The sequence below is a fragment of the Abramis brama genome (genome assembly GCF_963993115.1).
Source record: "Abramis brama genome assembly, chromosome: 19".
NCBI lineage: Eukaryota > Metazoa > Chordata > Actinopteri > Cypriniformes > Leuciscidae > Abramis > Abramis brama.
The window spans coordinates 12,099,968-12,124,361 of NC_139981.1; the positions used below are offsets into that span (position 1 = coordinate 12,099,968).

Here is a 24,394-nt window from a genome sequence, read left to right on the forward strand (position 1 = left end):
TCTCACATAATGCATGCATACACACGCTGTAGAACATTTCCATTTATCTATTGATTAAAGGGATAGATAGGGGTGCGTTTGTGTATTTTTCATGTGTATTTAGTTGTGTTATGTACTTTTATGTTATGTTTTGCTTTCAATAATGTAGAGATAGAAAAGAAAATTGTCATCATTTACTCATTTAGTTCCAAACCTATATGACTTTCTTATTTATATAAATGCTTTATATATATAAATATATATAAATATATAAATTTTCACGTGAACAATACCTTTAAGGCTTGTTTACGTCATTAAAAATCTGTAATACTCGACATCTGTTTAGTCTCTCATAGTAAAATGGCCACACTTTTAGTGTCAATCATTTTAGTACTGTGTTAGGTTACCACAATGTCCAAGGTAAAATCTGGGTCCTGAAGCAAAACCAGTTGCACTAAAGCCTGAACAGGCCAGGCTGCTCATTTTGAGTGTTGTTTTTTTTCTGTCTCTTTCCCTCTGGCTGCCTCCTCCATTTTCTTTCCCTGCACTGAAATGGCTGTGAAATTTCCCACTTGGGTGAGACTGTCGTCTGTTTTGGCTTAATGTAGGAAATTGACTCATTTTGTGGCATTGATTTCCTCTCTGCTACATAGAGGAGATCGCTGGCAGAGCAAACCTGAGTGCGGTCGATAGCCCTTCAGAGGGTCGGATATGTGTGCCGCACCTCTCCTCTCATAGGAGAGCGTGCGCTTGTGTGGTGTTGTTTGTTTCCCTGTTTGAATTCTCACAACCTTCATCTGTAAAACTACAGCAGTAATGTACTGCCATGGCCTCATAGCTTTATCTATAGCTGTTCCTGGTGTAGGTGTGGTGGTTGCAAACGACACATTTGTTATCTATCAGTGCAGTGGTCATCTGGCTTCCTTCTGCTTTGATTGATTGAATTGGTAGGTTTCACAACATGACACATGTACTTTAAATGCAAGCTCAGGCCTGGTATGTTGGAGTGTATTTCTGTGGTTGCTACTGATTTTATGGATACAATGGGGGGGAAGGGGGAGGTTCATACAATGGAAGCATTCTTCAAAAAATATTTTGTGTTCAGCAAAAGAAATAGTCATACAGCTTTGAACCAACACAAGGGTGAGTAAATGACGACTGAATTTTTAGTTTTGGGTGAACTGTCCCTTTAATAGATGTGTAAGTATAGACTTTATTGAGCTTTATACAGCAGATCAATGCTTGTCCTTTACATGCATACTTCCACTGTTACACAGTAAGCATCAGTTAGCCACTATACAGGAAAGTCAGCCTCCACAGCCTCTGTTCTGGGAACTCATTATTAGGTAAACGCCTTTCTGTGGTTCTGAGGTAATTAAAGTATCTGTGAAACGATTTGTGAGGTTTGTCTCATCAGCACTGCTTCACTTGCACTAATGCTTGTTTTGTCAATATCATCCACAGGTAATATCCTACAGTACCTAATATTAGTTGGGTGTAATGCACTTACTGACCAGATGGTGTCAACAATGTATTTCCTTGTTTGTTTGTTTTTTCTTTGTTTTTTTGTTGTCCTGTATTTTCATCATATTTCCTTTTTTATTTTTTTATTTCCCCCTATCAAGAAACATTCACATGCAACATCACACAATGAAACTTAATATAACGTTTAAAAAGTAATGCTAAACGTATATAAACTATGTGCTATAAATTGAAAATAGCTCAATTTATAATGAAATTTTTTTTTTTTGAATGATGCATAACACACTTTCGATTACTGTTCTATTATCCTGATCCTGTAGGTGTGTGCTAGAGGAATGTAACATGGTCTTGTTAGAAGACAGCAGTGTTTACTCTTGGACAAATCATCTCAGCTTGAAAAGTTTCTCAGACATACAGTATACCATCCTAGCATAACAAATCGAGAAGACCTACAGAACGGATTTCATTAAACACTAGTTTCAAATTAAATTAAAAGAGCAAAATCTACTTTATGGACCTTCATGCACCCCGATGGATCATAACAGCAAGCTTTCTCTGTTAATTCGTTTTGGTTGAAAGTCAACATTTAGAACATTTAGAGTCCCAAAGGGCTAGTCAACGAACGAACAAGCAACCTGGTGGATTGGTGTATACATTATGGATGTGTTGGTGCTTGGCTTCTGCTTGGTGCTTGGACTGCTACACACTACGGAGGGAAAGATTCTCAGACCGGGCAGAGTTCCCCCACATATTGTTTTCGTGATGGTGGATGACCAAGGCTTCAATGACATCGGGTACCATGGCTCAGAGATCCACACGCCCGTGTTGGACCAACTGGCTGGCGAAGGGGTGAAGCTGGAAAACTACTATGTTCAGCCCATCTGTTCCCCCTCACGAAGCCAGCTTATGACTGGACGGTAAGTGACTTACTATTGTTGTTCTAATGCCACTATTATATGCATCCTACTGTGTATGTATGTGTCTGTGTGTATGTCAAACCTGAATGCAATGAGACTTCATACTAATAATCATAATCTTAATATTATTACTATTAATATGATCCTGTCCTGTTTAATTTAATATCAGCTGTTCTCTGTTGTGGTTAAACCCAGTGAATGTATTGGTACAAACAAGGGTTTCTCTCCTGCAGAGTTTAGCTCCAATCCTAATCAAAGACATTTGAGCAAGTTCATCAAGGTCTTCAGAGTTACTAGAAAATTAGGTTGGTGAGTTTGATCCTGGTTTTAGCTAAGCTCTGCAGGGCAGTGGCCAGATTTGAGGAACCCTGGTATAGACAGTGTTCCTCCATCACAATCACCACCTACCATCTTTTTCTTCAGGTATCAGATTCACACTGGGCTTCAACACTCGATCATCCGTGCACGCCAGCCCCTATGCCTGCCCCCTGACATACCAACGCTCCCTGAGAAGCTCCGGCAGGCTGGCTACAGCACCCACATGGTAGGGAAATGGCACCTGGGTTTCTGCCGGCCCGAGTGTCTGCCAACGAGCCGTGGATTTCAAAGCTTCCTTGGATCACTGACGGGCAGCGGAGACCATTTTAACTTCCAAAGCTGTGACGGTACAGAGGCCTGTGGGTTCGATCTGCATGATGGAGACCGGCCAGCCTGGGAGCTGAGTGGAAATTACTCAACAAGGCTTTACACTGAGAGGTGAGAAACTGCAGCCATTTGTGAACCAAATACTTTTCTGCAATGGGTCATGCATGCTTCTGTTGTCATTTGGACTCTTGCAGAGTGAAAGAAATTCTGAGACATCATGACCAGCGGAAACCCCTGTTTCTATATGTGGCCCTTCAGGCCGTGCACACACCGTTACAAGCTCCTGGGCATCTTCTCAGACGCTACCAGACCCTTGGCAACAGACCTCGGCGCCACTATGCCGCAATGGTGAGCGGCGTAGATGAGTCAGTAGGGGAGATTGTCAGTGAGCTGCGGGGGCGAGGCTACTACAACAACTCTGTGCTCATCTACTCTTCAGACAACGGGGGCCAACCTCTCTCAGGGGGTTGTAATTGGCCCCTGCGTGGTGGCAAAGGCTCCTACTGGGAAGGCGGAGTTCGAGCAGTTGGCTTTGTACACAGCCCACTTTTGAAAAGGAAGGGGGTGGTGAGTCAGGCTCTGATTCATGTTTCCGATTGGTACCCAACCTTGCTGTCTCTTGCAGGACACCGAGAGTCTGATTCCAGCCACCTGGACGGCCAAGATGTTTGGGGCGCTATAAGTAGCGGCCTACCCTGTCCACGAACTGAAATCCTCTTCAACATTGACCCAGTGTCACGCAGGCATGGAGAAGTTGACCCGAGACTCCTAACTCTTAATGGTTTTGGGATCTGGGATACAGGAGTGCGTGCAGCCATTCGAGTTGGTGACTGGAAACTTCTGACGGGAAACGTAGGCGATGGAGACTGGTTCCCTCCACAAACGATGCCAGGAGGTCCGCAGCAGTGGCAGAGCATGGAAAAGAGACGAGACCAGCGGGGGAAGTCTGTCTATCTTTTCAACGTCACTGCTGATCCCTACGAAAGGGTAGATTTGGCAGAGGCACGGCCTGAGGTGGTCAAAATGCTCTTGACCCGGCTTGCCGAGTACAACCGGACTGCTGTGTCTCCACGCAATCCACCAGACGACCCAATGGCGGACCCGCAACTTCATGGAGGGGTGTGGACTCCTTGGCTAGGACAGGAAGAAGCTGGAGATGAAGGGGATGATGAGGAACCAGACAGCATAAACAGAAAGGCCAGATCCAAGAGTACCTGTAAAGTCTGTAAACTCAGGGCCTTATTCAAAAAGGTTGGTACCCGTATGCAAAGGGCCACTTTGTTCTTGTAGTCAAGAGGTAGTTGTGGACAGGATCCACAAAGCTATTTTATTCTGGCAGTCCATTTAACTCATCTTTGCAAGAATTTGTGGCACACTGGCTGTGTGTAATATGTGCAGCGATGTTGACATCAGGAACTCTTGATGTCCTGCCTGCATTGTGAACTAAGATTTTTACACATAGGTTCCCATCTGTAGGATGCAATGGATTTTACTGTAAAGTTCAGATCACCTACTGTTAATGGGGTCCAGGCAAGAGCAGAATGAATTTGATCACGTGACTCCTTAAGCACTTAATGTAGATGTTACTGGATCTTTATTAGATGATCCAGTTATTTGGCTACATAAAATAATGCAAGTAGTGGCAATGATTTAATAGGGAATAATACAGCAGTTAAATTGTTCTTCACTTGTTTGTGGACTAGTGTTCTCCAATCCACCCCCTGGTTCACTTTCTCTCATCTATCTGTTCTTTCTCTGACATGCCTCTGCCTTGCACTCCTCCTCACGCCTCTTATTCTCCTACCTTTTGCTTTTATGCTTGTGCTCCATCCAAATCCGCTCTGACATAGCCCACCACAACTAGAATAACACATGATTCTTCATTGTTTCTGCACTTTCTCCTCCACCTGTTTCTTGTCCTCTTGCATTCCTTCTTAGTTTGAGTAGATCAGGTCAGAGCAGATGTAGAAGCAAACATATAAGAGCGAGGAAAAGTATTTTCTTTTATGTAAAATGAGGGCTATTTGAGGAGGAGGAGGATCACTCTTGGGTATGAAGGCTGTGTGCCTTTATACAATACATTCTTGGCCTGTTCATCTCCCGGTTTCAAGAGATAATACAATTCACAAGAAGTGATGAAATGTTCTCTGTATTCAATGTAATGTGTATTTTGAAAAAAATATATATATATACATTATACCTTCTATGTAAATGCTTTTACTCTGTTGTAATTGTGTGTATTTCTGATAATGTTGTCTGTCTGCATTCCTAGAAAACAATCCATCCATCATTGTTCACAATAACAGTCCTCCCATGAAGATGTTAATATAGTCACAAAACATAAATGGTACTGTAACCTATATCAAGCTGCAAAGAAGTGACCTGTATTAAACGCTATTCATATGAAATAATTAAATGAGGAGAACGTTTCCTTAAGTCCTACAGTAGGAAACGCAATGCTTCGTTGTCAGAAGATAAAAGAATCTAGAGCAAGGTAAAAGTCAATACACAGTTAAAAGTAACGTTAGTACATAGTTAAGATAATGCAAAACATATGTTTACTTTAAGAGCTACACAGCAAGAAGTACTGCGTGTATTTTGTTTCTGAAGGCCAATGTTGTAAAGATTCATTAAACCATGATTCAAAATTAGTAAACTGCTCCTACTTTCCTTTGAATTGTTATTGCTGAATAAGACTGTGTTCTTTTAAATGTTAAAGGGATAGTTCTGTAAAAAATGAAAATTCTGTCAGTAAACTGTATGATGTGCTTCTGTGGGACATAATTTTTTTATATATTTTGTCCAAACAATAGCAGTCAATAGACACCAAAACTGTTTGGTTACCATCATTCTTCAAAATATCAATTTTGTGTTCAGCAGAAGAAAGTAAGTAATACATTTCTTTTTTAAATGACTTCACACTTAGATTGGAGAAACAGGGTCTAGTGACCACACCTTTACAATCTCTGATGTAAATCTGTTGTATACTTATCTTAGGTCATAGTCCAAAGGGCATTTTTATTTCCTGTTTCTATGTGTCCATTCTAAAGAAGTAAAGAAAATTCAGGAATCTACCAGGATTATTACATAACTAACTATTATTCCTTCATACAAGCAGATGTAAGTGTTGTAATTTCACCAATGTAACAAAAACACTTCCTCCTGTTTATCTCTGAAAACTATTCAAAACAGCTTCAACCCACTTTGGAAAGACTTCAACTGTGGTAAGAATGCACAATGGGCAATCCAACTAACTCCCTCACAGTGTGTGAGTCATCCTGAACACATGCTGAGTTTGGCATCTCTTAAAGGTGCTATGAGTGATTTGTTTTTGAAATGCAACGCATAAAATGTCCTTACTACCTGACAGATACAGCTGCTCAGACTAAAAAATAATAAATAAAAAGACTAGGGCTCCAAAATTAAATATTTAGGGGTCAAATTATGTTTTAGTTGCCAAATTACAGAATCATTTGATACAGTTGGTTGTTCAGAGCGCTGTTGTCCACGCTTACAATTCTATTGCAGTGGTTGAGAATCTTCAGGGGGATACATACATTTTTTTATATATTTACATACACCAAATACGTTCATTGAATAAATGAGTTTGAGTGTATAGCTTCTTCGTTTACCTTTAAACCACCAGTCATGCTATGTTCTGAGATGAAGGGATGTTGTAGTCATATAAAGTAATGTTTTTTTGGCTGCAATGTATTTGTTCCACATAAGTTTGTTTTATTTAAAACTAGCAGAAATATTCTTATGAAAGTCAAATGTTGCATTATGGTTCCAACGGCACATGCCACTCCCAAACAAAGTGCTCCTCAATTGGTTCAATCTTACAATTGAGCCTAACTATGCTAGACAATAACCTGATTTATTTAACCTGAACATTTTTTTTTTTTCTTAAATTACATGAACAATCATTCAGCAAGTCTGATGTAAGTCTCACACATTCAAAGATATGTTACTGTAATGTAACATAACCAAAACACAAAACTTGTTCAAAGTTGTGAAGTCTGTAATGGCTCGATAACTGTCTGATTCAAATCACTAATTTGCTTGTGACTGTTTTGCCAATCTTTACTGATTGAAACGTTAAAAAGAATCAGCTCATTTGTTGGCAAATATCATTCGTTGTGGCATCCAACAAGCACACCACAGCAAATAGATACAGAATAGTAATACTAGGAAACTATTTTTTACTAGGAAACTACGTAACTATTTTTTTTTTAATTGTAACTCATTTTGGATGTTCGAGTTTGTCTAGTCTTTGAAGGGTGGGGTTTTGGAGAAATGGCAGATTGTTGAAAGAATGTGTGTGGCCTAATTCACAGCAAGTGTGGCGGAAGTTAGCAAAATGACTGAAATCGCTTACAGCATCTTAAATTCATCCTCGTTTAGGCTAATGGTCACAACTAAGAGCAGTAGTGGATTACACATGTTTCACAAATCAATACAGCAACATAATGCTGTGGTGTGGCAACACAATCATCGTCACAAGGGGCAGCAGTCAACTCATTAAAGGCAAATTTTAATTCTTAAGATGGTAATTATGCTGATGTAAAGATGTCATGTGTAATACAATATTACAATTGTAATATACAAAAGATTAAAGTGCCCCTATTATGGGTTTTCGAATATTCCCTTTCATGCAGTGTGTAATATAGCTGTTTTTGAATGTAAACGTTCTGCAAAGTTGTAAAGTTAAAAGTGCACAATGAATAAAGTTGTCTCCCAAAAGAAAGATCGACTCTGAACCGCCTTCACGAGTCGTTTTTAATTCGAATCCTACTCCTTTACGGTTCTACATCAGTATAAGACATTTGCATAATGCCCGCCTATGTTTGCGCCCGCGACCGGCCCACAAACGTCTTCTCTGCTTCTTAAATCTCGTTCAATGTGGGATTCACAAAAAGCTTAAAGATGGGTCAGTAACCAGTATATTTGGACCAGCTTGCTCCTCAGAATCACAACCTGTAAGTGTGATTATTTAGGTAGGCCTATATATTTTCTACCAGGAGTTCAAAATAGTTTTGTTTTATATTGTTTCTGGCAAACCGGCTAACTCTAGTTATCATTTTGTTACTGAAATAGTTCTGCTAATCAGCTGTGGGCCACTATTACCTAAAACTGTGTCTATTAATGCAGGTTGTTTGTCGCTCTTACTACTTTGAGTAAATATAAAGGATGGAGCAAGATTTGTTTTAAAACGTTTGTTACATCAGTCATTCACGTTAGCGCTGGGCAGACATATGCACCGTTATTGATAGTTTCCACATGTCCACCGCAATAAATTAGAAATATATACATCGGTTTGTTGTTGGACATACATTTGTTAATGCTGACGGTGAGGATTTACAGTTGCAACATCTCATAATGTTCACCTCAAAATTATTACCGCATCACTGAGAAACGTCCTGCTCAAGTCGTCCTTGCAATGGAGGTTCAGGTTAAATAGCTAATTCTTGGATTGATATGGTAAAATCGCTGTCTTTACAGTGTGTACAATCGCTGAGCTTTAGGAAGCTTTGGGTGGAGCTGCAGTTCAGTTATGGTAATGGGAGTTTAGCTTCCTAAACACACACAGCTTCCAATGCACTGTACATGGTAGACCAATCACAACAGACTGGGCCATCTGGCCAATCAGAGCAGAGTAGGCTCTCAGAAAGGTGGGATTTAGAGAGACTGATTCATCCGACAAGTCATTTGAAAATCACTGAACAATGTGGTGATGTGCAATGTATATTATGAGAAAATTAAACTGCTTTTTGACATTTGATGCATGTAAACCTGTTGTAGGAGACCTCCAAAACAAAATTGGGAACCTTTAAAATAGCATAATAGGGGCAATTTGAGCCCCACAGACTGCTCTTGATATTTTAGCCCGTTTTGTGACGCTTCAGTTAATCTTCAGTTACACAGATGAAGTAATGACTGTGCTGATACCTCTTTCTTTTTACTGTAGCTCAATTCTAAATGCAAAATAAACACTGATCACTCATTTGTTTAAATAACTTCTTAACAAACACTAACAGACAAAATAGCCTGATTATGGCACATTGTATCACACAAATAATTCAAACATGATCTGTAAATATGGTCTAAAATACCAAAAGCACTACGTTTTCCTGAAGAACTGACGCTGTCTGGCAGCAAGCCATCCACCCTCTGCTGCTGTGCTTTTGCAGAGGACTGAGGATACCAAAATGTGGCGTTTCCCAGCACGCAAGGACACACTGCCATACACAGCAACATCACTACAGGAACACTGCAATTAATAACCACCCACCTCTACTCCGCTCTAATTAAGCTTTCATATCAACCTGCCTCTGTGTAATTACAGTCCCTGCACTTCTTATACATTAATTCCTAATCGGACTGTTTTGCTTCACAAGGTTGACCATGAAAGAAGAGAGAGTATTTACGGCCATGAGACAGTATATCGTTACATTCTTTATGAAGCAATAAAAGTCCACATAATGGAATAATATAGTGGATCAAACCTGAAGCAGTCTTGCATCAATTGATTTTTATATTTAAATGTATGATTGTTGTTTTACCAGTGATTGACATTTGTATTTATTTATGTTGCCAGGTCTATTTATTGACAAGACTCTAGTGTGGGATATGTTTATCTTATTAGGAACTACATCAACAATACATCTACTTGGGCATTTTGACATACAATGTCAAATGGAATTGAGTTTAAAATGCATACAATGCATGGAATTGAGTTTGTGTAGCTGGAAGCATCTTCATTTATGTTGTTACTTAGTGTGTCATTTTATCTTACACCTTCAACCCTGTTTATTCAGTTAGGGTAAGGATAGTCAAATCTAGCCTAAACCATAAAGTACTCTCACTGGTCCGCAGGTTGAAGTTCTTCAGGAATGACGTAGAAAACTCCCTTGTGGTTGTTGTTTTTTGAGACTCCCCACAGGAGGCAATCGTAACAATAAAAACACTTATTTTGCTGTTTAGAGCTTGATTATAGAGCTCTTAGCTGATTTTAAGTTTGTTTGTTTGTTGCATTAACAATAGTGTTTTTATTGTTACAATTGCCTCCTGTGGGACTTAAAGTGAGCCTCAAAAAAGAACAACCACAAAGGTCTTCTAGGTCATTCCTGAACTTCAACCTGTGGGCGGGCGGGTGAGTATGGTTTAGGCTATAGATTTGACTATCCCTACCCTACCTGAATGATCATAGGGTTAATAGTGTAGATAAAAAGACACACAACATTACAATTAACTTGCAAAGACTATGTTTTGGGCCTTGCTGCACTGTCTGTTAGTTTCTTCCAGGAAGTAGATCTAGTCTTCCAGTGATGGATTCAAATGTTTTTTAGAGTTACATTAGTGTTTGAGATTGTGATGATATCTGTCATGGTGTCAACAATGTATAAGCATGGTAAGACTAGAATGCAGACTGCCAATGAAGTGCCCTTTATCCAGCTAAATATTAAATATTTTATGAATGTGAGTTAGGGGGACTGTAAAACTGACATTTTATGATTCAGTCAAACATATGCCAAAGAAAAATAACAACCCCATGGTGCATCCATCGAAGAGCTCAATGGTGCAGCCACAGCACCTAATAAGATATAATAAAACAATACTAAAATTGTATTAGGCCTACATCTCTTATAGTTTTTGTACATTTTACATTGCTATCCACCTAATATTAATGTAAGCAGCTGTGGCCATTTAAACTTTAATGTGCAAGGTTTCTGGTGTCAGCTGCTTCCAGTTATTGTAGGCTACAAAAACAGGTAGTTATGCTGCTTAGTTAAAAAAAAAAGAAGTTTTTATGAAAACAGTTTTTACTGTTTACTGCACTTACTTACTTTAATCGAAAGTCTCGCACATAGGCTATAGGAAATAGTTTGCTTCCGTGTTAAAAGATAAAGTGGGTAGGCCAATATTCAAATTAACTCTGATGTGGTATTATAAAACGTGTACACAACCAATTAGTAATTATATTTCAATAATATGTTTTATCTGTAACATAATTTTTGTTTGTCTCATTATAAGAGCTTTTGCTAAGCCAAATCCTTTCATTCCAAACATTAGCTCTAGGTTCACTATTAGGCCTTTATCTTATATGAGATATATCATATATCCTAAGTTGTTGACTTGTTCAAAACCGGTTTTGGGGAACAATTCCGACTCCAAAAACGGTGTGTGCACGTTCAGACAGCTCTACGCGGAAAAACACCACAGCAGTCAGTTCATTCAGCAAGAGCGCGACGTCGTTCTAGTCTTGTCGCGTCGCGTGCTCGGGCTGTGTTTGTCACTTTTCTCGACGTCGAAGGAGAAAATCTCGCGTGACTGGCTGCTTTCTCTCTCCACCTCCACCAACACGCACACACACCACTTACCAGCAGCAACTCTCTCTTCCTTCTCCCCCACCTCCTCCTGCTCTCTATCTCTCTCTCTCCCTTTGAGTGAGCGAGAGATCTCCCGAAACCTGAGCGAGGCGGTCCCGGAGACATCAGAGAGGCGATATCCTCGTAAAGCGCAACATGGCTACAATTGTAACCTCCACCAGGTTTACAGACGAATATCAGCTGTACGAAGAGCTCGGAAAGTAAGCGACCGCACCGCTGCATTTGTGTGACTCGCTACACACACACACACACACACACACACACACTCACTCACTCTCTTCACTCACTGCATTGTGTCTCATCGTGTTGCCTGTGTCTAGTTCAGTGTTGACAGCAGCCTTCACACACAGAGCCGTATCGGTTTTGCATGTGAAAAGCCAGTGCAGCCCGGTAACGGAAAGCCCGATTGAGTCGATTTGAACAAGTCGGTGTGAATATTAAGCCTCGTCGTTCACAAAGCTCGTTTCTTTGTTTATCTTTAGATGCGTTTCCTAAATCGTGCTCGCGCGCCACAGGGTGCTTTCGGAGCCTGCGTGTTGTCGTGATGCAATGTACAATACTTTATAAACACTTTATCGACATCCTAACGGACATTCGTTAGAAAGGGAAATTCTTCAGTCCGAGGTGATCTGCATCCGTGTTTTGAATGCACACCTAAACTTTTACAGCATTCATTAGCATTGATCGGATATCACCGATGACTCCTGCCGCGCAGGGTGATAGTAGACGGTTTGCTGCAGACTTGTGTAACGATAGTTATGGAAAATACTGCTGTTTTGGGCGTCATATATCGCAGAGTCATTGGGCGGTCGGTTACGTTTGTTGTCCAGCCGCCAAAAACATCACCGCGTAACGTTAATGAAGGAAGGGAAGTGAATTAGCGTTGTCCAATTCGTAAACGAAATATAAATGTAGGATTGTTTTAATGAACCAGTTAAACCTGTGTAGAAAACCGGCCTGCACGATTGTTCGTGTATCGTATTGAATCTATTTGAGCGGTTCTCGAGTCAACAACTCATGCAAATTACTTGAATAGTCGAATAGCAGATATTACACACAGAACATACGTTACCAGTAAAAGGTTAACGTTTTGATTGTATGACAGTTTTATCTACTCAAAACCGAGTTGGCTTTAATAAAAACTGTAGCTTTGTAAATAAACACAGCAAATAGGGTCTAAAACTTTATTTAGGCTACTACAAAAAAAAAAAAAACATATGACTGAACTATTGAAACGTCTTAGAACATGATGAGAGAATTTTTTTTTTAACCTGTTAGAAAGAACAGATATGTGGAAATAATTCAGATTTCCCATCACTGTATTAAGCGTTATATTATATATCAGTTGTTTACCAGCAACCAAAAGAATCAGAACAGAATGAAAGAAGTGAATTCGCATTGTCTGGTTCATTTATCATATTGAATCTGTTTAAACTGTTCTTGAATCAAAAACGGACTGTCTCATTAATCCGAACCGATGAGCTACTAGACCATTTGGAATTACGTAGCATAAAAATTGCTTTATAAAAACAGCTGAATAGCAGAGATCTTACTAAAACATACTGGAAATATATTTATGATTAAATTGTATGAAAGTTTTGGCAGTTGGTTTTATGAAGTAGCTATAGAAGAAACACACTCAGAACACATTGAAGACATGAGGATGCAAGGTCCTGCTGAATTGCTTTTTACCTGTTAAACAAACTGATAGAAAGAACTTTGCTGTGGAAATGATTCAGATTTTCCATCAGTATTTTTAAGCATCATATATCACACTGGTAACTTTTGTTGACAGTTGTTAACCAGCCACCAAAAACACAGCATGTAATGAAATGAAGTGAATATGATAACGTCGTAATTGCTTTAGTGCTGTTTTGTTTGTGAAATGTACAAATTAGCATTTGACATGCAATTCTTGCTGCTGTTTTTCCTTATACCATGCATTAGATCCTTATGACAGATATCACTGTAATTGGTGTTCTGAGGAATCACATTTGTCTCTGTAAACAGGAAAAAAATGTTTTACATGCCGATCAGACAAGTTGGAGTTGTACTCTGTGCGAATGGTGTCAGTTTTGGCCTGGGCTACCTTTTTATGCGACCTAAGCTGCGTTCACTCTATAAACGACTTTATTGCTGCATGTCGCCAGTGGCTGGTGGTGAGGTCGCTAGTGGGCGTTCCCACTACGGGTTGCCTAGTAACGTTTGTGAATGACATTCACAGATGTTACTCCATTTTGTAGACGCCGAATTAGTTTTCTTGCCGCTACAAACAAACATTTTGGAATGAATAGACAATATAAATGGAATAAGTACATAAAATGCTTAATATTAAAGATGAACAAGAAACAGCGAGTGCTCCTTGCCATCACGCCTATTCATCTGTGGCACAAGCACTGGTCTATCTGGGTTCATGAAACCATTCAGGCCCCGAGTCATCACGGCAAGTACCACCATATGTACACGGAGTGACGGAGACATATCATAAATTATAGTAAAGTTACTGACCGCTAAAATTAGTTTCCCCTCCATCTTGCCTCGACACTCCACTACAGGATGCATTGACGAATCACGTGCGCTTCACTCCTATTGTTTGTTGTTCCTGAAAGTTACATTTATGCTGCATTTATGCCATGTCGTAATTACCGTAGTCTTAAGATGTCAACACGTGACACACTGTGCACATCCTCAGACTGGGAATAATGTGTTTCTATGGCACCACTATCAACGCCTAAATAAATCTGCAGCGGTCAAGTGGTACAAATAGGAGCTCTCAGATAATTCCCATCTTACAAGCTGTAATTATGAGCTTTACGAGGACGTGACCGCTTTTTAAAAGTTGAAATCACGTACGGTAATTGCAATAATTATGGCATGGCATGAACGCACCTATATCTCACATTTGTGGCGTCGCTGGACACACTCTGTCGTAGCCCTTCATCCTGTCACCAACAGTCACTGTCACTTGTTTAGCCAGAAATCGCCAGCTCTCTATTAAAATGAATGGGATTGTACAAATTAGCATTTCGACAGCAGTTTCCACATCATGACTGACAGCAACTCGACTAAGCTGAAGAGAGCTTACTAGAAACAAACTTCTTAACATACAGTGACTCCACGGCTTCCCGCGATTTAAATACTGTCAATGTGAATGCATCATAATGGGTTAGGGTTTAAAGAGCTCACCCAAAAATGAAAATTCTGTCATTAATTACTGTTTTAAAACAAATTAAGTTACTTTTGGTGAAATCCGAGAGCCATAGACTGCAACGTAATTGCCACTTTCAAGGCGCAGAGAGGTAGTAAAGACATCGTTAAAATAGTTCATGTGACTACAGTTGCTACGAAAGTACTTTTTGTGTGCAAAAAAACACAACAAAAATAATGACATTATTCAACAATATCATGGAAGCTCTCGGATTTCATCAAAATATCTTAATTTGTGTTTCGAAAATGAACGAAGGTCTTAGGGGTTTGGACGACATGAGGCTGAGTAATTAATGACAGAATTTTCATTTTTGGGTGAACTAACCCTTTAACTGGTTAGCATGATTAATTTAGCCTCTGCTGTTAGATGCCATACCCACACCATTCTGCTGCCAAAAAGCATCTTTCTCCATTCAAAAGTAGCTGTGTTTTATGAGTAATTTTTTTTTTCAGCCAAAATTTAAATTGTAAATATTTCAGTATATTGTCGTAGATGTTTAACCAGTGCCGAATCTTTTTCAGAGAGCTCTTTAAAAGCCAGAAATAGACTCATATTTTCCCTGTTTGCTACCGTTCACGACGTTACAGCTCACGATAGTTGCCTACGAGAAAAGATGACATTTCTGCAAGTATGTGTTGTGCATTAATCATGAACAGCAGCTTTAATTATCTTATGCGGCCATCACATGCAACTACAGTTTTCCTCATTGGACAGTCATTGGTCTCTAGATAATAATAAATAAATAAATAATCAAATTATTTTTCCTGATTGTCTGTCCAATAGAGTGCAACAGTTGGGTCCTGAAGGGGAATTGATCAGTTCTCTCTAGGGGAATTGATGATGCTAACTTATACACCTTTAAAGAGTTGTTAAGCAATGGTAAATGCTTTTGTTGAAGCCATCAGACTGCATTATTTCAAATTATTTTTTAAATAATAGTTTAGCAGTGGAATTCCTGGTGAAAAACTAGATTACCCATGATTGTGCAAATAAATCTCCACCAATCAAAACAAGCAAATCGCACAGAAAGAACACTTAAGAGCCCGCCCACTCCCATGAAGCACTGCAAATGACGTTACAGAGTCACTCTCCCTAAGCTCTCAAGCTACTTCAAATATTTGTATGTTGTTTATATGTACATTATCGTTAAGTACACAGTCTTGTATCCTTGTCTTTTTGTCCGTTTTTCAATTTTTGCTTCAAATTAAAACCTGTAAGGTTGTTATTTCTTTTCGTAGTTGGTTGGTTTGGTTAACGCTTTAATGAAGACTTGAAGACTTCAGATGCAAAAGTCCGTCTGACACTTTTCTTTTAAATGAGCATTTTCATTAGGCTCCCATGTTTAAGTTCAGTAATTTCACTTTAATGGCAATGAAAAGGTTATTGAAATGCCTAATTTAAAAAAAATTCACTGATAAAATTAAAAACATAAAAATAATAATTTAAAAGAAAAATGTCAGATGGACTTAGAGGTTTTTGCTTTACTTTAATAAAATTAATAAAAAAAACCTATGGGAAAAAATTATGTGAAAAAATACTTTTTGAAACCAATCCCACTGCAAAAGTGGGCGAGCACTGTCAGCTTCATTTGTAACATTAATATTGTGGCTTTTTGCTTGAATTGAATTCCAGTCTAGCTTGATTGTGCTGTGCTTCTTTTAAACAGGGGAGCCTTCTCTGTTGTTCGGCGATGTGTAAAGAAATCAACCGGCCAGGAATATGCTGCTAAGATCATCAACACAAAAAAGTTGTCAGCAAGAGGTAAGGTTTTTCTTTTGCTGTCCTGTTAGTTGGTAGCCTGGATGCCAGCCGAACGTAGTCCCGCCCACAACATTTGAGGTCGGGAAGTTCGGTAGGACTTGATCCGTTGTGGAGCAACTATGCTCGAACCAGAGCTGTTCGGACCAATCCCGTCCTTCCTACGGGATTCGGCAAAAGTTTCATTTATCAGCTGGCCCTGATGGTCGCTAAGAAGATGGGGCACGAAAACCCTGTGGTCATTGTGGTTTCTAAAAAATTAATGACTAACTTTCAAAATTAGTCTAAGCTGTTTATGCAACTGGCCACTTAAGCCTGATTCTCCTTTTTTTGAGTGGCAGACACTGCTGTCTGATTGTACTTCGAGCGAATGCTAATTTAGGTACATTAACCTACCACAAACGATTAACAGTGAGCACAGAGATGAAATATTAGTCCTTCCATTCTGCATCAAGCAGACTGAACAATATTGGTAATTTGTCTCACTTTGGATGGGTCTGTGCTGTGCTCTCATATGTGTAACAGCTAATGCAGTGAACCTGTTGATGCTACTTCTTTCATTCTTTCTCTATCTCAGTTGAGTCACTAATCACTGTCAGCATCATCAGTGCTAATTATGCTGTTGTTGAAGTGGGTAGGGATATATGAGCCTCAGCCACTGTTTCACCTGCATCACAAACAAAAGCAGCAGATCTATTTCGGGAAGCAGGGTATCAGATTGGGCTGTCTAGGTTTGAATTAAATTAAATGAATTTTAATTAAATTACTCGTATGGTATGGTTTGTCAGCATGGGAATGATAACGCAGAGGTGGCAGCAAAGATTGATCATGATAACAAAGTAATTGAATTCACTTTGTGTGAACTTTTCACACAGACCGAAATCCAGTAACAATAAAGTGCCAAAATGGTGCTTGGTTTGAAATCTTGTGACTTGTTAGGGGTCGTTCACACAAAATGCGTTTTGTTAGGAATGCACCGATGTTTTTGGTCGATACCAATTTTAACAAACATCTATTGGCCAATTCCAATACCCATATTTGTCACTTGCTTACTAATTTTGTCAATAAAATAGATTACTGACTGATCATGTTTTAAATTAGCAAAGTTTAAAAACACATACAGTACATTAATAGGGTGAGGATATACTATTGATGCATTATCAAATTGTTTTCATTGAACATGGATTGGAACCATTTAACAATCAGCAGGCCAACATTATAAGAGAGGTACAAAATAAGAAATACAAAATACAAATAAGATATTTGCTGTCAAATATTTTTGACTTATTATTATAGAACATTACATTTTTCTTTAATAAACTCATTAAATAATTCCAGTGCTGTTGCTTTATACATTATATTATTCAGAAAGAGATTGACTGCTTTTTATCCACTAAAGTGTGTCTGACAAACAATGCAGGGCTCAATTCTAAGGTTTTTTTCTTGCACAAACAAATAAATACAATAGAACAAAGATACAAATTATATAACATTTGTCTGGTAGGTCTAACAGTTTTCAGTTACAGAAATTGAATGAAGCAATCAAATGTAAAATATCACTGCATAGGCTTTTCCTCACTGTATAAACATTAATGTTACAAAAGTTAATAAGTCAAGAGCAGTTGTTTTTTGCCGTTCGATTAAAAGCACAGAAGAATATCAGGCTGTTGCCACTTTAAGACCGAATTCATTCTGTCCGAATGAAATGAATAAAGCTGAAATGCAGTGCATTCTTTCCTTTTATATCAACAGGTCAACTTCTGAACTGGAGTCATTTCACAATCACTACTTATGTGCAAGCATGCGCTTCTGTTTCTCCCCTCATTGTACTGTAAAGTTTTTTTGAATGCCGTGTCATGCACGAGTCGCTGCAAAAGATGAGAGCGCAACGGTCAAAATGTGTGTCTTGCACGTTTACATTGAAAAACAATGGAATGAAAAAATGCATTCTGTCTGTAAACATGGTCTCATGTAAAAGCAGTTCCCTTCAGCATTTGTTGCTGTTTTAGGGTGAAATGTGTAAGTGGACACATGGCCTGAGCTGGAGAAATGTCTGTAGACCTTCAAGTTGAATTACAACAGATCCTGTTCTCATTGTATGCGTTTGTGTACGCTACGGTCCCCATGGATGACCAGTAAACAACAGATTTATTTAAAAGATCCTTGGACAAAAAGCAACAGGTAATTAGATCAGCATAGTTTGGCGACTCTCATAGGCTTCTTTTCAAGGAACCTGGCAACTGTTATTCTTCAAACTCTTTATCATGCTGGCTGGCACTGTATTAAAAAGCAACCGTGCTATTCATCCGGTGGAGCCCACACAAGTGCCAAAGCCCCCTCCCACGAAATATCCCCATTCCCTTGGCCTTAATCAAAGCCCGGAGAGATCTCTCGACATGCCAACCTGTTAACAGACACGTATAAGCTATTATCATCTCTGAATCATCTTGCAAAGGCCAGGACAGTCTGCAATTGCTCAGTCAAATGTTCATGTCTTATAGTATATAGAGTGCAGTACACTCTTGTATGTTGTTTAATGGTAGTGCTCCAAATGGCTTGTTAGATTCTTATTGATATATACTTATTGTTCGTTGTGTAGTTTAAGATTTAATTTCAGTTACGTATTATATTGAATTTATTTGAATGTGATGCTTACATTTTTAGTACCTGTAAAATTCAGGTTAATCTAGTGAAATGCAAAGGTAAATATTATGTAAATGTAGAGCACAGTAACTGAGAACAAATAACATGAACTTGTTCCTTGTTGCTCTGATCTCATGCTTTCTTTTTACTTTTGCTGTGAAACTATTGAAGTGTCATGAACTGACAATGAACAATACTTAATGTTAATTTCTACATGTGCTAAACCATTTTTTAAGTATAATTTAACATTCATTTCTAAAGTTAGTTTATGCCACAAATTAAATGCTGCAAAAAGTTGTTCATTGTTGGTTCATTAAACCTAATGCATTGAAGTCATTATGTAATGGAAGCAGCTACAGATATTTTCTTTCATATTGTCAGAAATGGTCTTCATGGTGGCGGACGAACACGGGCATCCGCACACAGCACACGAAAAATTATGAATTTAATGCATATTTTCAGTATTTGTCACTAAAATTATTTGAAACCCGTCCAGTACCCCTGTTGAAGACCTCAGATGTAACATTATTCCTACACAGTTCTGTGGCCATGTGTGGTTTGGCTGAACATACTAATGGAAGTGTGCTTGCTTGTAGCGTGCGTATGTGTGTGTGATGGTGGTCAGTGGTGTGATCCAGGGCAGCGTGGAGCCTGTGGCTGAGACGCAGACATCGTGAGCATGCAGTGGTGATGTCAGGAGGCGCGTGAAACACTGCTGAATAATTGAGATGCACAGCCTGCCGTAGCTCTAAATGGAAAAAGAGGCTAAGACCTTCACCACTTTCTGCCTCTCCACATCTCTCTCACTCTCTCTGACCTCCCTCAGATCAGCTGCAGCATCGTGGCCTTGTCGTATTATCAGGGCCCTGGAATGCTTCCTCGCTGCTCGCTGGAGGGCGACTGGCAGAGGCCTGATAAACGTAACAGCACTGCTGTGGTGAATCTTTAATGGAACAAACTGTGAATTTTTAATGAACCCCATCCAAATGGTGTGTGCGCACAACGGAAAGAGAGTGGCTGTTGGCTGAGTGTGTGTTGGGGCACATTTAAAGGAAAGACACTATTGTGCATGTTTATGATGTACGTGTGTAAGTTCCAGTGAGGGCCAGAGGTGTCAAAGGGAGGGAGAGATGGTTGTGCACTCGTTAGATTTTTATGTACTTGTAAGTTAAGCATGCATGCATGTGTTGGGCTTGAATATGATTCCATGAGGGATCATTCTCAAATCATGCTGGATCAGGTTTTACATTCAACAAAAACAAGAACAAATACTAAGATAAACATTTCAGTTAGGGGTGTCAAACTCAGTTCCTGGAAGCCAGAACTTAGCTTCAACACTATTTAAACACACCTGAACCAGCTAATCAATGTCTTCAGAATTACTAGAGACTTCCAGGCAGGTGTTTTGCAGCTGGTTGGAGCTACACTCTGCATGATAGTGGCCCTCCAGGAGTGGAGTTTGACACATGTGAGTTACATGGATAACATAGTTTGTAATGAAAGTTTCAGCATCATTACTCAATAGAAATCATTCTAATATGCTGATTTGGTGCTCAAGAAACATTATTATCAATGTTTAAAACCGATGTGCTGCTTCAAATTTTTGTGGAAAATGTGATGCAATTTTTCAGGATAGAATAGATTTGATTAAATTAATAGTTAATTAAAACATAATTAGTTTGAAACAAATCTTTTGTAACATTATAAATGCCACTTTCGATCAATTTATACATCCTTTATACATAAGGTAATGTATAGTGACATTGTATCAACCTAGCCACCCTGCTTTTTAAATATAAATATCGCCAACAAAAAAAAACATATTGCTCAACCCCTAATTTTGTCTAGTTGTCCCAGACTTTTGGACTGTATAATGTGTAACAGGTGTCAGGAGAGTCAATGACCCCCCCCCATACAGTTCAGTCTTTGTTGTCTGTGACACTCTGGTTCCTGATTAACACTGCATGACATTCACCTCTCTACACCTTAAAGCTCTGAGTCAGTTGATGTATGTACCAATCTCCTGTCACACCCTTCTCAGATGCTTTGAGTTTACTTTGATGATGTCACAATCCTTCCTGTAACCTTAGATGAACTCATAGCTACAATTTAATTACAATAGCTTAGAAAGGGGTGTTTGAAAGAAAAACTGCCTTAATTTGTCTCGCCAGTTTGAATGGGTGACGTTTCTCATTTGCTCAGTATCACTTGCAATCTTAATTAAACAGGATTTCCGATTAGCAGCGTTGAGTTCATCAGTGTTCAAATGTTTACATGCCTTGGCCACATGCATAGGTTATAACTAAGGAATGTTCTTGGATCGGAGGAGATTTATCTCAAGTCCTAGTTTTTGGCTTAAATTTAGCTTTAGCTCATTTAACATACTGAGGGATAAAAGGGTTTTCTAGTGATCATAGCGATAGAGTTTGTATAGCCAGATCAATAGTTAACGACAAAATTCTGACACTTTTTGGCTATATAAACATTTGTATTTATTTTAACTGTCATGTATTGCTGAAAGATATTCAAATGTTCTGCAAGTTGGCAGATATGCTGATTTATTAAATGAGTATTTGTTTTGTAGAGCTAAAAATAAAAAAGGCAGACAGCTTATTTCGTTTTGCAATTGAGAGCATATGGAAGCCATCATTTCACTACCCTGGAGTTTGAGTAGTCTTGTTTAAAGGAAAGCCTCCTGTGCATGTTTCCTTAAAAGCAGAGGACTTAACTTCTGAAAAGTTACATTTACTACTATTCAGTTAGTTGGGAATTAAAATAATCTAAAATTTGGACTCAACAAACAACAAAACAAAACAAAAGATGAGTTTCTTGGATGCAATCCATAAATATAACACTTTCAAGTTTGTTTGTAGTTCTAGTTCAGCAGGTGCCCTGAAATAATCGCAGCACTTCTATAAACTTTCATTACGACTCTTGCTGATTTTCATAAAATTGAGGAATTTTGGTGGTGATTAAACATTAGTTTGAATAGATTTTCATTTAAGTGATTGGGTTTCAGCATTAGGGATTTTTTAGATTAACATCATAAAATATGCTGCACCTACCACCAACAAGTAATGAGTCACATTTATCGCACAATTGATATCAACACAAAAGCTCACCTTTTTCTTCCACATAAACAGAACACAGGTCTGTCATGCTATTTACACCGCAGGCTCTGTTCATTTCAAACCGATGAATGTTGCTCTGTATTTTGAAAGGACAAAATGTATTCGATGATACAGTCTGTACCATGTGGCACGCTCTACAAACATTGACACAGATAAACCATTATTCAGGTGGCTGACTCGTTGTTTGCAAGGCCCTAAATAATTGATTCATATTTCAGGCTAAAGTCACTATCCCCAAGCTGTGTCGAAGGAGAGCTGAAAGAGCTGATCATAATTTTTGACCTGGTAATCTTCACTGAACTGAGAATTATCTATTAAGCATTAATCATTTTCTGTCATGGACAGTATTCTATTATCCTGCAATACACACCATTTTATATTTAAAAAAAAGCTCAATAGTTGGTAAACAGGATTTTTTTTTTTTAAATGTAGTAAATATTAAGAATTTTTCCATTACACCAGCTCCATCTCCATTGATCTTTTGGAACAGTGTTTAGACTAGAGTTAGATCTTAGATAATATTTTAGGGGTTAGATGCTCTTGTATTTAACATTACAAGATTAATGTTATTGACAGTTTACAGAGTAGAATTGTTTTTAATTTTAATTCAGTGATTCAATAGGGTCAACCAATAGGGTGCCTCAGCAAATATTATTAATATAATTAAAATAATTAATTGAATTATTCATTAAATAATTAATATAATTAATCAATATTAATATCCCCCCCAAATACCTATTGTATTTCAGTTCTTAAAACGTCTGGAAAAGAAAATGAATTGTGATTTTGTCATTTTTATTTTTGATTTATATATAACAATATATTATTATGTTGGCCCTTTGAATATTGTGTTGGGCAATGGCCTTCGGGTCTAAAAGTTTGAGAACCACTGGTTTAATCTCGTCTCTCTTTTTTTATATTTTTGATGCTGTAGATTTGAAGCTATTCTGGAGGGACCGTAAAACAGAGCCCTGCACACAAGTAGTGACCTCATTCTCAAGCGCTTTGTGTTATTAGTGATGTTATTTCGGCCATTTTTTACTTAAATACATTAACATTACTTAATTTTGCTTTTTCATGCTGAAATTATTTTAACTTTATCTTTCTAGAACTCTAGAATAATATTGATGGGCTACACCAAGCCTGCAGTCAGTAAACACTTGACCCTGACAGAATTGAGCTGGAAGTGAATTCACAAACAGGTCATGCTTTATTCTCTCACGCTGTCATGCAGTGGTCAGAGGGATTTGTCCTACCTGCTTTGTTTTAACTGCTGGGAATCTGCAGGCGTCTAAATCACGTAACAGGATAATCCCTGTTGGATCGGGGAGAGAGATGTAGTGACACCCTGGATCAGCAGATGGTCTGGTGCGGGACAGACGCGCGGCTTAAGCTCACACTTACACACGAGAAGCACGTCAGCGCACAAAGCCAGACTCCCTCCACTTAACACAGAACAGCTATGCTTATTCTTCCTAGAAAGAGTTGAGCTGAGATGGTGTGAGTTTGCATAATTGTAAACATTGTTTCCATTAGCCAGTGTTTGGATGTTTTGGATTTTAAACTCAGTTGCCTAATGAGGAAATAACTGCCAAGAGCCTTTGAGGTGATTGCTCTGTCTGGCCATAGGATGTTTCCCTCCCTTTTGGAAGAGTGTGGGGGGCATAGTTTCAGTACAGAGGTTATACACTATTGTGAGTGCTGTCTTATTGGAAATTTAGTCCATTAGTAGGGCAATTCTGGTTGACAGTTTTACTGTCCTTTGTTGAATGTTTACTTTTATCATAGCATGTCAATAAACTTGCACAAAGCACACATACACACCCTTCCTAAAAGACTGAAGTTTATCTTGTAGTTAAGAAAGGGGTTTTTTATCTTCTCGGTGGGTGGATTGATGGCAGAGTGTGATGGTGACAATGCTGTTGGTGGTTGGACTGCTCTCATTCCATGCCTCTCCACAAAAGTATTGAACTTTGAAATCAATCAGAGGGAAGAGTTTTGAACTGAAACCACTTGAATGAGCATAGGGATGTGCAAGAGCAGTCATAATTGATCAGTCGTGTGGTTGTCTGAATTTTATATTTTTCTCAGATGTTCATGTCGTGATGTTGCGATAGATCTTTTCTTCTGCATTGTGATGTACAGACTTGGTTCTATCTGTATGATGCTGATTGGATCTGTATGTGAGCTTGCAGTCAATTGTAAGTGGTGGGGTTTTAGTGGCATACATCACGAGAAGTC

At 38.7% G+C, this 24,394-nt stretch overlaps 2 protein-coding genes across 13 annotated transcripts in view; both read left to right on the forward strand.

The window, feature by feature from the left end:
- Positions 1-1,960: 1,960 nt before the first annotated feature.
- On the forward strand, positions 1,961-5,823 carry LOC311069899 (arylsulfatase I). The gene is made up of 3 exons (XM_084093455.1): positions 1,961-2,378; positions 2,802-3,134; positions 3,218-5,823. Exons 1-3 carry the CDS (start codon positions 2,119-2,121, stop codon positions 4,311-4,313), a joined length of 1,689 nt encoding a protein of 562 aa, XP_083949581.1. The 5' UTR covers positions 1,961-2,118; the 3' UTR covers positions 4,314-5,823.
- Positions 5,824-11,379: 5,556 nt separating this feature from the next.
- camk2g2 (calcium/calmodulin-dependent protein kinase (CaM kinase) II gamma 2) overlaps positions 11,380-24,394 on the forward strand; it is a 61,035-nt gene continuing 48,020 nt past the window's right edge. For 6 of the 12 annotated variants that reach the window (XM_084092968.1, XM_084092969.1, XM_084092966.1 and 3 more), the window contains exons 1-2: positions 11,380-11,613; positions 16,288-16,382. In XM_084092968.1, coding sequence (XP_083949094.1) covers positions 11,549-11,613; positions 16,288-16,382 — 160 coding nt within the window. In that variant the 5' untranslated portion in view covers positions 11,380-11,548. The remainder of the gene's footprint in view (positions 11,614-16,287; positions 16,383-24,394) is intronic. The other 6 variants (XM_084092972.1, XM_084092967.1, XM_084092971.1 and 3 more) reach the window with 2 other exon arrangements.